The sequence below is a fragment of the Bos indicus genome, chromosome 6 (assembly GCF_029378745.1).
Source record: "Bos indicus isolate NIAB-ARS_2022 breed Sahiwal x Tharparkar chromosome 6, NIAB-ARS_B.indTharparkar_mat_pri_1.0, whole genome shotgun sequence".
Lineage (NCBI taxonomy): Eukaryota > Metazoa > Chordata > Mammalia > Artiodactyla > Bovidae > Bos > Bos indicus.
Window position 1 is genome coordinate 91,741,587 of NC_091765.1, and position 17,923 is coordinate 91,759,509.

The following is a 17,923-nucleotide window of genomic DNA, read 5'->3' on the forward strand; positions in this document are numbered from 1 at the left end:
TTAGTCACAACTTAACAAGAAATCAGCGCTTCCTCTGGTCCCATGGAAGCTGGGCTCCTGTCAGATGGAACCTTCCAGGGAACATCGACTGAGTCTGCTTGCCCAGAGTGAAGGATTATGGTTGGTGGGACCCTAGTCCTAGGACCGTCCTCCTCTTGTGACGGTAATATCTAAAAGTTGTTTACCATTTTGTTTGAATAGTTTTTAAGTGTTATATATCCCTGACAGCACAGGGGCTGTGTTACCACCATTTACCAACTGAAATGCTAAGAGATTATAGGATGAGGTGATATTCTTCAGTAGTTAGAGCCAGAGAATAACCACAAATTTAAAGATGGGGAAATGAATCACAATTACATATCCTGCCCTGAACTCACCCTCTCTTCCTGAGTTTAAGTTTGTCATTTATCAACCTTTCAACTATCCATTTCACTCAAGTGTTTTTTTTTGGCAGGGGGGCAGGGGGATACAGACTTTAATTGCTTTTAGGTGGCACTAGCAGTAAAGAATCCACTTGCCAATGCAGATGTGAGACACACGGGTTCAATCCCTGGGTGGGGAAGATCCCCAGGAGAACAGAATGGCAACCCACTCCAGTATTCTTGCCTGGAGAATTCCATGGACAGAGGAGCCTGGAGGGCTACAGTCCATGGGGTTGCCATGAGCTGGACAGGACTGAGCAACTAACATTTTCACTTTCAATTTTAGTTTATTTCAAGCTCGAGCAGTTAATAACATATACTTCAAATAATAATTACTTGAATGCTGATATTTTTGGTTTGCTCAGTTGTGTCCGTCTCTTTGCAACTCCATGGACTACACAGTCCATGGGAGTCTCCAGGCCAGAATACTGTTGTGGGTAGCCTTTCCCTTCTCCAGGGGATCTTCCCAACCCAGGGACTGAACCCATTGCAGGCAGATTCTTTACCAGCTGAGCCACCAAGGAAGCCCAAGAATACTGAAGTGGGTAGCCTATCCCTCCTCCAGTGGATCTTCCCGACCCAGGAATTGAACCAGGATCTCCTGCCTTGGAGGTGGATTCTTTACCAGCTGAGCTACCAGGGAAGCCCATTTTTTGGGTTGCAAATCAAAGTAAATAAAATCTGCAAAGAAATGATGCAAAATTCCATGTATAAGCTAAATGAATCATAGGTGAGGGGTACATGGCGTTTCAAATTATCCAACATCTTTCACAAATGAGATGTCTGAAAATATAATAAGTACTTCCCATCCCTAACGTACTATCACATCCCTATTTAGTTTCTCGTTTGCCTTTGTCAGGCTGATCCATGGGTTTAGTCGCTAAGCCGTCGAAACAAGACTTGACATTGATCACTCATATTTACGACACTTTGAAAGATTAATGACACAGCCCCACTTCATACATTTTTTTCACACTCATTCAAAGTCAGTGCTGGTAGCATGTTGAAATTGTGGGAGAAGTTTTTCTTCCCCTACTAAAGCACTTTCTTATTTTTCACATACTCTACAAGAGATCAAGAATGCCAAGCAATTCACCCAAAGTGAAGATAGAATCTGGCTTTGGAATGCCCTCCTCTTCAGCTGAACACACAGTTTCTGAAAAGAAAAATCGACTTACCCCATAAAACAGGCCAAAATAGGGAGAGACGTCGTGTTTGAAAGTGTTGATGAGGGATAAGATTTCATCTTTGTAACCCCAGAGCAGTTCATCCACCGTGTGGGTCACAAAGAGCTTCTGCCGGTAGGCCTTCAGCAGGGCCTCGATGATATCCCGAAGTAAGGGCAGCTGGGTCCATTCCATGGCGGTCTGAGGAGCACAGGCAAATTCAGAGAGCTGTGTCTGCACCCCAACCACCTATTGCCCCTTCAGAAAAGGGGGCTGCAGACCTAAATGTAAGTATTGAGATCAAACAGCTGAAAAATCAGCCAGTGAGCTCCTCTCTGGCTGAGACTGAAATCTCTTCACTTATTGTCCTTTCTCAGTATTACATTTCGTAAATGTGATCCTCACTTGCAACCCAGGAACCGCAGAAAGGGAACAACTCTTGCAGTGCATTGGCATCGTTGCCACAAGGTGGCACCCATCTTCCTCCTGATCAAGGCTAGAGGCTGGGGGCGCCCCCATAAACTGCCCCATTAGGCAGCTGGGCTGGGCCTGATCTGGGGTCTAATACTTTCCAGGTCCTGGGTCCACCATAATTGTCCAGGTGCATACGTATTGGTCACCCAGGAGTTAGGATGGGAGCCTCCAAGGGAATGAGTAGAAGTTTCTTGGGTCTCATGTATTTTTATTAGCTATGCTGCTACTGCTGCTAAGTCGCTTCAGTCATGTCCAACTCTGTACGACCCCAGAGACGGCAGCCCACCAGGCTCTCCCATCCTTGGGATTCTCCAGGCAAGAACACTGGAGTGGCTTGCCATTTCCTTCTCCAATGCATGAAAGTAAAAAGTGAAAGTGAAGTCGCTCAGCTTGTCTACTTGAAAGTTATACAGTCATGTCCGACTCCTATCGACCCCATGGACTGCAGTCTACCAGGCTCTTCCATCCATGGGATTTTCCAGACAAGAGTACTGGAGTGGGGTGCCATTGCCTTCTCCTTTATTAGCTATAATCGCCGTTAAAAACAGAGCCCAATAAATCATACTAGGTTGGCTTCAACAGCCCAGTCTCTGCTATTTAAAAGGAGGTGGGGGAAAGTCAATACATATTTTGAGGATTAAAAAAAATCCATCATAGGAAGCTAAATATGTACACACTACTATATTTAAAATGGATAACGAACAAGGACCTATTGGAACTCTGCTCAGTGTTATATTGTGCCAGCCTGGATGGGAGGGGAGTTTGGAGGAGAATGGATACATGTCTGTGTATGGCTGAGTCCCTTAACCAGATATACCTCAATACAAAATAAGAAGCTAAAGAAAAAAAAGTAGCAAGCAAATTCTATTGCTAGAGTTTCTGAACAAAAACAAGAGGGAAAATAAACACTTTAAATATGATCAGCTACCCTCCAAAATCCTAGAGACACGCTTATTTGCACAAGTCTGATCCTGAACACACAGGAAGAAACTGAAAAAAAAAAATCTTAAAATTTGCACTTTGTCACCATTTGAAGAGACCACATTTGAAAGACCTCAAAAAGAGTCTAAAATGAACTTTAAAGAATGGAATTGCTAAGTCACTTTAGTCGTTTCCGACTCTGTGCGACCCCATAGATGGCAGCCCACCAGGCTCCCGTCCCAGGGATTCTCCAGGCAAGAACACTGGAGTGGGTTGCCATTTCCTTCTCCAATGCAGGAAAGTGAAAAGTGAAAGTGAAGTCGCTCAGTCGTGTCCAACCCTCAGCGACCCCATGGACTGCAGCCTTCCAGGCTCCTCCATCCATGGGATTTTCTAGGCAAGAGTACTGGAGTGGGGTGCCATTGCCTTCTCCAAAGAATGGAAGGGGAAATATATATATATATATATATACACACACACACACATATATATACACACACATACATATACACACACACATATTAAAAAATTAAAATATATACATATTAAATATATATATATATATATACACACACACACACACACACACCCCTACATATATAACTTAATAGCTCCTAAAAGCCCCATGGACTGCAAAGAGATCCAAGCAGTCCATCCTAAAGGAGATCAGTCCTGGGTGTTCACTGGAAGGACTGATGCTGAAGCTGAAACTCCAATACTTTGGCCACCTCATGCGAAGAGTTGACTCATTGGAAAAGACCCTGATGCTGGGAGGGATTGGAGGCAGGAAGAGAAGGGGACGACAGAGGATGAGATGGCTGGATGGCATCACCGACTTGATGGACATGAGTTTGGGTAAACTTCGGGAGTTGGTGATGGACAGGGAGGCCTGGTGTGCTGCGATTCATGGGGTCACAAAACGTCGAACACGACTGAGCGACTGAACTGAATTGAACTGCAAAGTAAAACTGTAATAGACTTAGCTTTTTCCTTTCTTCTAAAATCCACAATAATGAGATTTAAAATGCCTACTTACCAATGCAGGAATATTTAATGTTCTAAGTAAGTCAATTTTTGGGTCTCCAACAGATTTGTCTCGTTCAAAAACATAGGCCTTGTTGCTCACAGCGGATATTGTTGTTCCATTATCTCCAAATTGAATATCGTCCTTGTTTCTGAGTTCCCTAAAAGAAAGAAAAGGATCTTGTTTGAAAATAGGCAACACTTTGTTAAGTAATACACTTTTCATTTTTTTCATCATCAAAGTTATTTTCAATATAACATTCTCAGTATACTGGGAGAAACTGCAGATACTGACCCCCCTAAACACTGGAGATTCCAGCTATAATGTGGGAAGGAAATAAGACCCCAGAGAGAGTAAAAAACCTGTTGCTTTCCTTCTATTCCCCCATAATTTGGAAAAGCAATATGGGGTTACTTTCACTAAGCAATCAAAGCCAATAACTCTCTCCGAGGTTATAGTTTGGTTCCAAAACATTTTCAGATTTTTCAGTTCATAGATTCAGTTTCCATTTCAATATGTCTACCAGTGTCTTTTTATTTCTAAGTTGAATTCAATTGAAAATTAATTTAACAAAATAAATGTCCAAGGCTTAGTCAATTAGAGGAGTTCACTCAGTGTTTTGATATCCAGTTCAGCCTGGTTCAGGACAGTGCCCCCAAATGAGGTATTGGCAAAGTTGGTAGGAAGTGCCTAATGCCAGGCCTGGGATTAGGGTGAAGGAAATGATGCACCTGTCTTGGGTACTAAATGTAAGAGGGGCCCAAACACTCCGTAATCAAAATAAATAATATTTTAATGCAATTTAAAAAATCAAAATTAATTCCAAAAATTCATGATGAACAAAATATCAGAATTTTACATAAAAACAAGACTGATGTTTTGTTCATTAAATGCCTCATGCCAGTTGTGAACCTGCCTGGTCCACAGTAGATGGTCATTAAATTCCCATGTTTTTCCTTCTCTCCCATGGCTGCGTACTATTCTTCCTGTTCCATCTAGGGCTGTGCTGTCTTACCTGGTAGGCCTGTGTCTGCTGAATGTTTGAACTGGGGCTAATTGGAACTGAAATGTGTTGTAAGGGTGAGATACACACCAGATTTCAAAAACGGTACCAAAAAAAAAAGAATGTAAAATATCTCAATGTTTTAATGTCAATTACATGTTAAAAAGATACTATTTTATTCTGTGTATTTTTAAATTGAAGTATAGTTGCTGTGCAATATAAGTTACAGGTTTACAATATCAGTTCAGTTCAGTCACTCAGTCGTGTCCAGCTCTTTGTGACCCCATGAATCACAGCACGCCAGGCCTCTCTGTCCATCACCAACTCCCGGAGTTCACTCAAACTCATGTCCATCTAGTCGGTGATGCCATCCAGCCATCTCATCCTCTGTCGTCCCCTTCTCCTCCTGCCCCCAATCCCTCCCAGCATCAGAGTCTCTTCCAATGAGTCAACTCTTCACATGAAGTGGCCAAAGTACTGGAGTTTCAGCTTTAGCATCAGTCCTTCCAAAGAAATCCCAGGGCTGATCTTCAGAATGGGCTGGTTGGATCTCCTTGCAGTCCAAGGGACTCTCAAGAGTCTTCTCCAACACCACAGTTCAAAAGCATCAATTCTTCGGCCCTCAGCTTTTTTCTCAGTCCAACTCTCACATCCATACATGACCACTGGAAGAACCATAGCCTTGACTAGACAGCCCTTTGTTGGCAAAGTAATGTCTCTGCTTTTGAATATGCTATCTAGGTTGGTCATAACTTTCCTTCCAAGGAGTGTCTTTTAATTTCATGGCTGCAGTCACCATCTGCGGTGATTTTGGACCCCCCCCCCAAAATATAGTGATTCACAATTAAAAAAATTAATTTATAGTTATTATAAAGTATTGGCTACATTCCCTGTTTTGTACAATATAATCTTGTAGCTTATTTTATACCTAATAGTGTGTACCTGTTACTCCCCTACCCTTAGACTGGCTCTTGTTCCCTCCCCACTGGTAACCACTAGTTTGTTCTCTATATCTGTGCGTCTACTTCTTTTTTGTTATATTCACTAATTTGCTGTATTTTTCAGATTCTACATAGAAGTGATATCATACAGTAATTTACCCTGCTGTGACTTATTTCACTTAGCATAATGCCCTTTAAGTACATCTAAGTTATTGCAAATGACAAAATTTTATTCTTTTTTTATAGCTGAAGAGTACTCAATTGTATATGTGTATATTTGTGTGTGTGTATACATACCACATCTTTATCCATTCAGAAATGATACTATTTAAGAATGAGTAAAATAAACATATATTATTTAAATTAATTGCTTGTTTCTTTTTACTTTTTTGAATGTGGTTACTAGAAAAATCTGAAATTCATATGTGATTCACATTATATTTCCACTGAATAGAGCTAATTTAGAGTTTATAATTCTGACACAGGCATTGGGCAACAGGGTTACTCACCATCTCCTCCAGAGGCCTTTCCTGACCACAGTCACAAGTTGGGTTTCTCATCCCTATACCACACCTCTGGCACTCAGTCATAAACCCCTTAATGACATAATTTAGATTGTAAATGAATAACCTTAACATCTCAGGTAAATTGTAAGTAAGTCTTTTTTTCCCTTGGAAAAGGGTATCTGGATAATTTTAAGGCTTTAATATAAATTTGAAAACTGTTTTGAAGACTCTCAAATATAATCATTTCATCACTTAATATAGTCATTGATCAAAAACAGCTCTGTGGGGTTTCTCTGGTGGCTCAGTTGGTAAAAATCCGCTTACCAGTGCAGGAGATGCGGGCTTGATCCCTGATCCATAAGGAAGATCCAGAAGTTGCTCCCTGCCTTGGAGCAACTAAGCCCGTGCCCCACAGCTAGTGACCCTGTGCTCTAGTGGCCAGGAGTAACAACTACTGAAGCCTAGCAGGCCTAGAGCCTGTTCTTGGAAACAAGAGAAGCCATCGCAATGAGAAGCCAGCATACCATGGCTAGAGAGCAGCCCCTGCTTACTGCAATCAGAGAAAAGCCCTCATAGCAATGAAGACCCAGCACAACCGAAATAAATAAATAAAATTAAAAAACAAAAAACCAGCTCTGTGATGACCTAGAGGGGTGGGATGAGAGGTTCAAAGGGAAGGGATCTATGTATACATACAGCTGATACACATAGTTGTACAGCAGAAATGAACACAACATTGTAATGCAATTCTACTACAATTTTAAAAAAAGAGGCGGGTGGGAAGGAAAAGAAATCAGTATGCCTCTTAAACCTGTTCTAGATTTTAAAATAAAGAGACAAGCAAACAAGAAACAAATGCTTACCTACACATGTATGAAAGTAGACGAGTCTCTGTTCTTCTCTAGTACTAAACAGCAAGTTATGCACAGTAATATAAATATCTGAGACTGCACAGCTCTTCCAAAGGTTTGACCACACAATGCTTTTTGATTTCACAGAGGACTCCTGAGAGTCCCTTGGACAGCAAGGAGATCAAACCAGTCAACCCAAAAGGAAATCAACCATGAACATTCATTGGAAGGACTGATGCTGAAGCTGAAGCTCCAATACTTTGGCCACCTGATGGGAAGAGCCAACTCACTGGAGAAAACCCTGATGCTGGGAAAGATTGAAGGCAGGGAGAGAACGGGACAACAGAGGATGAGATGGTTGGATGGGATCATTGACTCAATGGACATGAGTTGGAGCAAACTCGGGAAGATAGTGAAGGACAGGGAAGCCTGGCGCGCTGCAGTCTGTGGGGTTGCAAAGCGTCGGACACGACTGAGCGACTGTACAATAACAACTTAAAACTACCTGGTATGGTCCCTGCTGCTTAGAAGCTGAAAATAAATCCTACTGATGTCAAAGGCCCAGGACAGCACAGGCTCAGAATACAGTTTAGTATCTGCTAATCACAATGATGGTCCCGGTCACTCAGAAAAGGTTGAGTTATGCCCCATGAATTATTTTAATATGGCAGGAAAATAAATGATTGATTTGAGATTACTTCATTTAAAACCATTTTTTAAGAAGTTTTTACTTTTTAAAACAAACAAAAAAAATTTTTTTTTTAACTCCTGAAGGTTCAGGCAAAAACCTCACCACACAGAAGGCAAACAATATGCCTGAGATCAGGAAATCAAAAGGAAAAATTTTAATCAGTTGAAAAACTAACATCTCTGCTGTATCTAATTTCTCAGAGGTGCTGGATAAATTAGATACATTCAATATCACCACATAATCCTATCTCCCTTGTCATTTTTGTTCTCCATTCACCCAAGGCTCTCTGTTGAGGATTCCTGTAAGAAGTGGCTAAGCACACTGAGTAGAGTGCAGGTTGAGATCTGACTGCCAGGCTTCGCATTTAATCCTGGCTTCATCTGTTACTAGCTTCATGCCTTGGTTTCCTCATTTATCAAATGGAAATAATAGCACTGCTTCCTTGTAAGGCAGGCTTCCCTGATGGCTCAGATGGTAAAGAATCCGCCTGCAATGCAGGAGACCTGGATTTGATCCCTGGGTTGGGAAGATCCTCTGGAGAAGGGAATGGCTACCAACTCCAGAATTTTTGCCTGGAGAATTCCATGGACAGAGGAGCGGGGCGGGGGGAGGGAGGGGGCGGGGCACAGTCCATGGCATCTCTAAGAGTTGGACATGACTGAGAGACTAACACTCTCGTTTTCCTTGTAGGGCTGCCATGAGAATTAAATCCACAGAAGCTTGTCATCCAGTCAGAATACTACTGAGCACATACTAAGTGCTTTAGGAAACTTTAGCTTCTAGTACCCAATGGGAAAAGCAAAGGAGAAAAGGAAAGATATAAGCATCTGAATGCAGAGTTCCAAAGAGTAGCAAGGAGAGATAAGAAAGCCTTCCTCAAGGATCAATGTAAAGAAATAGAGGAAAACTACAGAATGGGAAAGACTAGAGATCTCTTCAAGAAAATCAGAGATACCAAGGGAACATTTCATGCAAAGATGGGCTCGATAAAGGATAGAAATGGTATGGACCTAACAGAAGCAGAAGATATTAAGAAGAGGGGGCAAGAATACACAGAAGAACTGTACAAAAAAGAGCTTCATGACACAGATAATCACAATGGTGTGATCACTGACCTAGAGTCAGACATCCTGGAATGTGAAGTCAAGTGGGCCTTAGAAAGCATCACTACAAACAAAGCTAGTGGAGGTGATGGAATTCCAGATGAGCTATTTCAAATCCTGAAAGATGATGCTGTGAAAGTGCTGCACTCAATACGCCAGCAAACTTGGAAAATTCAGCAGTGGCCACAGGACTGGAAAAGGTCAGTTTTCATTCCAATCCCAAAGAAAGGCAATGCCAAAGAATGCTCAAACTACCGCACAATTGCACTCATCTCACACACTAGTAAAGTAATGCTCAAAATTCTCCAAGACAGGCTTCAGCAATATGTGAACCGTGAACTTCCTGATGTTCAAGCTGGTTTTAGAAAAGGCAGAGGAACCAGAGATCAAATTGCCAACATCTGCTGGATCATGGAAAAAGCAAGAGAGTTCCAGAAAAACATCTATTTCTGCTTTCTTGACTATGCCAAAGCCTTTGACTGTGTGGATCACAAAGTGTGGAAAATTCTGAAAGAGATGGGAATACTAGACCACCTGACCTGCCTCTTGAGAAACCTATATGCAGGTCAGGAAGCAACAGTTAGAACCGGACATGAAAAAACAGACTGGTTCCAAATAGGAAAAGGAGCACGTCAAGGCTGTATATTGTCACCCTGCTTATTTAACTTCTATGCAGAGTACATCATGAGAAATGCTGGGCTGGAAGAAGCACAAGCTGGAATCAAGATTGCCGGGAGAAATATCAATAACCTCAGATATGCAGATGACACTACCCTTATGGCAGAAAGTGAAGAGGAACTAAAAAGCCTCTTGATGAAAGTGAAAGAGGAGAGTGGAAAAAATTGGCTTAAAGCTCAACACTCAGAAAATGAAGATCATGGCATCTGATCCCATCACTTCATAGGAAGTAGATGGGGAAACAGTGGAAAGTGGCAGATTTTATTTTTGGGGGCTCCAAAATCACTGCAGATGGTGACTGCAGCCATGAAATTAAAAGACACTTACTCCTTGGAAGGAAAGTGATGACCAACCTGGATAGCATATTCAAAAGCAGAGACATTACTTTGCCAACAAAGGGCCGTCTAGTCAAGGCTATGGTTTTTCCAGTGGTCATGTATGGATGTGAGAGTTGGACTGTGAAGAAAGCTGAGCCCCGAAGAATTGACGCTTTTGAACTGTGGTGTTGGAGAAGACTCTTGAGAGTCCCTTGGACTGCAAGGAGATCCAACCAGTCCACCCTAAAGGAGATCAGTCCTGGGTGTTCATTGGAAGGACTGATGCTAAAGCTGAAACTCCAGTACTTTGGCCACCTCATGTGAAGAGCTGACTCATTGGAAAAGACCCTGATGCTGGGAGGGATTGGGGGCAGGAGGAGAAGGGGACGACAGAGGATGAGATGGCTGGATGGTATCACCGACTAGATGGACATGAGTTTGAGTGAACTCCAGGAGTTTGTGATGGACAGGGAGGCCTGGCGTGCTGCGATTCACGGGGTCCCAAAGAGTCGGTCACGACTGAGCGACTGAACTGAACCCAATGGGAGGGGGGCTTGTGTTAAATTCTCCAGATGCAGAGATTTTAAGACCTGGGTCCTGTCCTCAGAGAATCCAAGGCAGAGCACAGCAGGCTGCTGTTTACAGGGCTACCTCACAGGTAGAAAGAGCTCTGAAGCTGACCCCAAGGTGTCAGGTCAGAGGAGGGGCAGCGACTGGAAAGGGCGCCCCGAGGCAACGCGGGGCTTGAGCGCACTTAGTTCTGGAAGGAGTCAGCTCCCCCAAGGTGGGAGGGTGAAGGGGCTTCCGAACAGAAGCAGAGTGAGAACAAGGTAGGCGGAACCACAAAACCGCACAGGATGTTTCTTAAGTGAAGGGTGAGAAAACTGCAGAGGGGCGGAAGGTTACACACTGCGGAGGGAAGGCAGTTCAGAAAGAGCAGCCCGCAGCTTGGGGCGTGGCTGGGAAGGGAGGTGCAGCCAGGGTCGATGGGAGGGCCCGGGAGACAGGGCGGAGCGGAGAGGCGGGCCAAAGACCTGGTCTGAGCCGCGAGGTCCGGAACCTTCTGTCCCCACTGCCTTGGTCAGCTGGGTTAAAGACTGAAAACCAGAGCCCAGAGCAGGACAAAGAGAAAAAGCACTGGATCCAGGGAGGGAGTAGCCCATGTTTGTTAGAGATGTACAAGAAACAGCTTTTCTCTTGAAAATGGAAATAGTTCCTCCATCCTCCAATTGCTACCCTGACTCCGCTGGCTCACCAGGACTGCACGTGCATTTAAAGCCCACCTGGTCACTTCCTTTTTGTACAGGATAAAAAGGCAGATATTTTTCTTACTTTTGACTTAAAAAAAAAACTGATTTAGCTAAAGCTATTTCTATTTCTATTTTGAGGGGAAAAAAGGATATCAGAAAAGAGTAAGTCGGGTTTATAAAAAAGAGATAAGCATTCTGTTAAAATAATGGAAACAATAACCATGGCATTTAAGATTTTTCTATCATCTCTTTGGCATTTATATAGTTTGGCTCTAGAGTTGAGGTAAGGACCAAAGGAATCACAGAACAGCATTTGAAACTTTAAATAGAATTTCTACCTTGGCTAAATTGAAAGGAAATAAATCCATAAGAAATTAAATGTGGGGGAGGGGGTGGAAAGAATACAAGAAAATAGACTCAAACCTTTGGAGGAAGTATGACTTTTCAAGCTCAGAAATGATAGAAATGTTCATTAAAGAGATTGGTTACATGTAAATTTTAAAAAGGCAGTTGCCACAATTATAACGAAGGATTAATATCATTATTATATAAAAAGTTTATAAGTGCCATGAACACACCCAGTTTCCCAGATAGGAAAACTGGGAAAGGACAAGAACTAACATAACAGAGTGGAAACACAACTGTTTGGCAAACATTCAATCCACGTGGTGATCAAAGGATGGAACAAGAACTGACCAACATGTCTAAGAAGTGAGTGGGGAAGTAATATATTCCTCCATCTCTTGAATATTATCACAAAAATGTATTTGTATAAACAAGACAAAGACATACATGGGGAAATACCTATCACGTAATATTAAGTGAGTAGAATATACATGTATGTATGTGGACATGCTTCCCGGGTGGTGCAGTGGTAAAGAACCTGCCTGCCAATGCAGATAGATGCAGGCAACTTAGGTTTGATCCCTGGGTTAGGAAGGTTCCCTGGAACAGGAAATGGCAACCCACTCCAGTATTCTTGCCTGGGAAATTCCATGGTCAGAAAAGCCTGATGGGCTACAGTCCATGAGGTCACAAAGAGCAGGACACAACTGAGTGACCGAGCATGCACACACACACGTGAACATAAAGAAGTATATACAGTATAACCATGCAAAAGTGAAACCCATTCATGCAAAACGAGAATATATCCATTAGCACTGGTTATCTTAGAGACAGTGAAACCATGGAGGGTAGCAGTAGTTTTTAAATTTACTGTGCTTTCAAATTTATCTTTGCTGCTTATATATATTATTTTTATAATATAAAATATAGTTTACACTTTTAAAGATAATGCTGTATATGACATTGTACATGTTGATTACTTCATAATTCAGTATAACTTAATGGTCAGTGAATTAAAAAAAAAAAAACACTTATGAAATACTTATCCCTCACATCTTTTTCCTTACTATCAAAGCAGTAATACGAACTTATAAAAGAAATTAACAATCCAAACAGCAAAGCTCATAAAGTAAAAAAGAAGATACTTACCGGGATGTTGTAAATTTAGCAACTACATCTTAGAAACATGAAAATGACTTGAGAGGGCCTTTGGACACATTAATTTTTAAAATGCGTGAAATGTCAAAGAGTAGGGAAAATAGAAACAGAAACCTGACAAAATGAAAAACCTCAGAAAGGATGCAAAAGTCACTGAATACACAAATTTAGGCAAATAGGTCACCAAGCAATAGGATCACAAGGCAAATTAACTTTGTGTCAACAGACCTGTCCCAGGACTGCTCAATCCACAGCTTAATAAAAATGTAAAAAACATGTACATTCCTTAAACCAGACTGACCGTTTTTGTCTTTTTTTTATCTACATGTGGAACTTCCACCATATTTTCCCACAAACATTAATATTCTGGACTCATGACTATGTGACAACTTTGGGAAACATAACACCGTAAACTGTGTCCGATCAGTCAAGCCCAGCACTGCCCAGCGTGGTCTCTCCCACCGCACAGACTCCCACCCCCAGACCAGTCCACACTGACCAGTGGGGGACCACAAGGCCTCCCCTTCTCTGCAGACACACAGCTGACTCAGTCAGGAGGGAACCGTGAGACTATCAAATGGCTGGGGGGCAGAGCTTCCAGAATGTTCTGTCTTTCCTGTGTAGGGAAACAATGGCAAATTCACAAGCGACAGAAATCAGATCCACTAAATGATAACAAAAGCCCATTAGAGGGGCTGAAGGCGCAGACTTTGCACTCTTCTGGGGGCGGCGGTTGTGTGTTAGGACTTCCCAGGAGGTGCTAGTTGTAAAGAACCTGCCTGCCAATGCAGGAGACATAAGAGATTTGGGTTCAATCCCTTGGTGGGGAAGATTCCCTGTAGGAGAACCCACAGCAACCCCCTCCAGTATTCTTGCCTGGAGAATCCCACAGGCAGAGGAACCTGGCGGGTGACAGTCCATAGGGTCGCAAAGAGTCGGACTGAAGCCACAGAGCACCGTTGTGTCTTATTCGTTCGTTAGATACTGCTTATCAGTGCCAGACAATGGTCCTTTAAATTGAAGAAACTTCTAAATTGGTAAATTCTTAGGGAGCTCGTATTGTAAACGGCTGTTTTCTTGGTGCCCATGAAAAGAGCAAATTAAAAGGCAGATACAAAAAATATAACTTAAGAATTCCCGCATTTTAAAACAAAACTATTTGGAAAGCCTAATTTGTGGTCATGGCTTTCCCTTGATGGGTCTTTAGGGTACTACCAAAAACATTAGGTTAATTAACATTAACCAGGTTAATTAACAAGGGAATAGGAAACGCTGAGGAGAAAGTCAAGAGACTGCTTCCCAACAAGGTGGCAATTTTATAGGGACTCACCCCAACAGAATAGAAATCACCCCAACAGGATAGAAATCCTTAGATGGTCATTTAAAAACGGGATTTTTTAAAAAATGGACATTGATGAGATTAAAACCAAGGCTTTAGGGAATTCCCTGGTGGTCTAACAGGTCTCTAGGCTTTCACTGCCAGTGTCCTGGATTCAATTCTGATCAGGGAACTAAGATCTCATAAACCACATGGCACAGCCAAACAAACAAACAAAAAAAGCAAAGGCTCTGAACCAACACCACCTAAAGTTAAATGGGCCAAAGAGGCCTCTATTGGCCCCCTAACATTAAAGGGGCCCCAAACAAGTCTGATTTATTTACCCCAGTTAAAAATTAAAAAAAAAAAATGTTGGAAGAAAATTACACCAAGATACCTGACTAGCAGTTGCTTGGGTTAACATTTGGGACAGTTAATCAAGTTGGGGCTTCCCAGATGGCGAAGTGGTAAAGAATCTGCCTGCCAACACAGAAGCCGTAGAAGACTCAGGTTCGATCCCGGGATTGGGAAGATTCTCTGGAGGAGGAAATGGCAACCACTCCAGTATTCTTGGCTGGAGAATCCCGTGGACAGAGGAGCCTGGAAGACTACAGTCCATGGGGCCCAAAGACTTGGACATGACTGGGCAAGCATGCACAAACAAGGATTGACAAGAGGGTTCAGTTCAGTTCAGTCGCTCAGTCGTGTCCGACTCTTTGAGACCCCATGAATCACAGCACGCCAGGCCTCCCTGTCCATCACCAACTCCCGGAGTTCACCCAAACTCACATCCATTGAGTCAGTGATGCCATCCAATCATCTCATCCTCTGTCATCCCCTTCTCCTCCTGCCCCCAATCCCTTCCAGCATCAGGGTCTTTTCCAGTGAGTCAACTCTTCACATGAAGTGGCCAAAGTACTGGAGTTTCAGCTTTAGCATCATTCCTTCCAAAGAACACCCAGGGCTGATCTCCTTCAGAATGGACTGGTTGGATCTCCTTACAGTCCAAGGGACTCTCAAGAGTCTTCTCCAACACCACAGTTCAAAAGCATCAATTCTTCAGCGCTCAGCTTTCTTCACAGTCCAACTCTCACATCCATACATGACCACAGGAAAAACCATAGCCTTGACTAGGCAGATCTTTGTTGGCAAAGTAATGTCCCTGCTTTTGAATATGCTATTTAGGTTGGTCATAACTTTCCTTCCAAGGAGTAAGCGTCTTTTAATTTCATGGCTGCAATCACCATGTGCAGTGATTTTGGAGACCAAAAAATAAAGTCTGACACTGTTTCCACTGTTTCCCCATCTATTTCCCATGAAGTGATGGGACCGGATGCCATGATCTTCGTTTTCTGGATGTTGAGCTTTAAGCCAACTTTTTCACTCTCCTCTTGCACTTTCATCAAGAGGCTTTTTAGTTCCTTTCACTTTCTGCCATAAGGGTGGTGTCATCTGCATATCTGAGGTTATTGATATTTCTCCCGGCAATCTTGATTCCGAAAGCTTGTGCTTCTTCCAGCCCAGTGTTTCTCATGATGTACTCTGCATATAAGTTAAATAAGCAGGGTGACAATATACAGCCTTGATGTGCTCCTTTTCCTATTTGGAACCATCCGTTGTTGCATGTCCAGTTCTAACTGTTGCTTCCTGACCTGCATATATATATGTTTCTCAAGAGGCAGGTCAGGTGGTGTAGTATCCCCATCTCTTTCAGAATTTTCCACAGTTTATTGTGATCCACACAGTCAAACGGGTATCCCTTGGCTAAAGTTAAAGGTATAACAATTGCTAAAAATGAGATAAAAATTTATTTTTTAAAAGTTGGCCTATTTGAATGGGCTTTATATGAGACGGTTACACCTCTTTTGCCTGATTATATTGTGAGATAAACATTATGTCTCACTAGGGAAAGCTTTCCCTGCCTGGCATTATATCACAGAGCATATATATCTGCCCCTAAGGTAAGACTAGTTAAACATATTAAAGGAAACCAATAGAGTTTACCTGAGTCCACACAACATGAAAGAAAACTGGGGCTAATATTCAGGGCTTAGTTAATAAAGGAATAGTGGAGATTTTCCCTTTTTTTCCACTATGGAAAATTGCTCTGGGTTTGACTTGTGCCTTCAGAAAGAGGACTTTTGTGAAATGCTTTGTGCAAACTTTTGTAGGCAAGATAAAATGAACCCTAGAGTTCTAGAACACAGAACTCCTGATTTCCAGTAGTTGGAAATCTTCCCACTGATTAAACAAAGAAGCAAATTAAAGAAAATGTGGTTGGATGAATGAATCATTTGATACCATTTAGGCAGTAGAACCGGAGAAGGCAATGGCACCCTACTCCAGTACTCTTGCCTGGAAAATCCCACGGATGGAGGAGCCTGGTAGGCCGCAGTCCATGGGGTCACTAAAGAGTCAGACACAACTGAGCGACCTCCCTTTCACTTTTCACTTTCATGCATTGGAGAAGGAAATGGCAACCCACTCCAGTGTTCTTGCCTGGATAATCCCAGGGACGGGCAAGCCTGGTGGGCTGCCGTGTATGGGGTCGCACAGAGTCAGACACGACTGAAGTGACTTAGCAGCAGCAGCAGCAGCAAGCAGTAGAACAGTTCTCTGGGGAATTGAAAACAACTGTCCCTGTAAAAAGTCATCTGAGCAAATAAATGTAACTTATTCCAACTGTTCTTTATAAACTTATATTGTAATACCTGATTTATGACTAAGTTATAAAAAGAAGTTATGAGATCTCTGATTATGTCTGTTACATGTCTGTGTGTACATTATAGATATGTCTCTACCTCCAGACAGTGTCATCAATATTAATTTATAAAGGAGCTCTGGTTAATTGACTTAAAAGTAAGCACTTAGAAATTAAGTATTTCTAACTGTATTAGAAATAAACCAAATGAATTTCAGGTTCATGTGATCTGGGAAATATTCAACATTAATACTTGGTTTAACGTTTAAGTTTGTTGGTTTAAATACTACAGATGGACAGGGAGGGCTGGCGTGCTGCGATTCATGGGGTCGCAAAGAGTCGGACACGACTGAGCAACTGATCTGATCTGATCTGACTTACTTTTATTGCACCTAGTCAAATATGTTCATATTATTTCTCTTATAAAATTTATCAGCAAGAAAAATAGCTTGGAATGATGGCTAATTTGATCTGATGTCTCCTGAAGTTTTCACAGGTAAAATATGATTGTTGAGAATAAACGAATTCAATAGATGCAAATGGGATAAGAGCCTTTAGTGAACTCTTTCAGAATTATTATGTTTTACGGTATATCTACTTAAATAAGTTTCTCCAGATTTTTGGTAACCTAAAACTTTTAGAGTTTTGCTAAGTTAAGTTAAATGATGGAAATGTACTAAATATCTAGATCATTCCCAAATAAAGTAAGATATTAAAACAGTACTTACTAAAATTAGGTTTCCTTTTACAGAGAAATTTAAGATTTTAGAAAGTGAAAGTTGCTCAGTTGTGTCCGACCCTTTGCAACCCCATGGACCGTACAGTCCATGGAACTCTTTAGGCCAGAATACTGGAGTGGGTAGCTTTTCCCTTCTCCAGGGGATCTTCTCAACCCAGGGATCGAATCCAGGTCTCCCGCATTGTGGGCGGATGCTTTACCAGCTGAGCCACCAGGGAATCCCATAAAGATATTTAGGACCATTAATAAATATGTTTTGTGCCACCCTGAAAACTTTTCCATAAAAAGGGCACATGTTTTTAAAAAGTATAAGTG

General features: G+C 42.0%; 1 protein-coding gene across 1 annotated transcript in view; it reads right to left on the minus strand.

Moving 5' to 3' along the window:
- SCARB2 (scavenger receptor class B member 2) overlaps positions 1 to 17,923 on the minus strand; it is an 81,287-nt gene that overhangs the window by 31,442 nt on the left and 31,922 nt on the right. The window contains exons 3-4 of the mRNA XM_019962945.2: positions 4,020 to 4,167; positions 1,601 to 1,789 (exon numbers count right to left, since the gene is read on the minus strand). Of these exons, the coding sequence (XP_019818504.2) occupies positions 1,601 to 1,789; positions 4,020 to 4,167 (337 nt within the window). The remainder of the gene's footprint in view (positions 1 to 1,600; positions 1,790 to 4,019; positions 4,168 to 17,923) is intronic.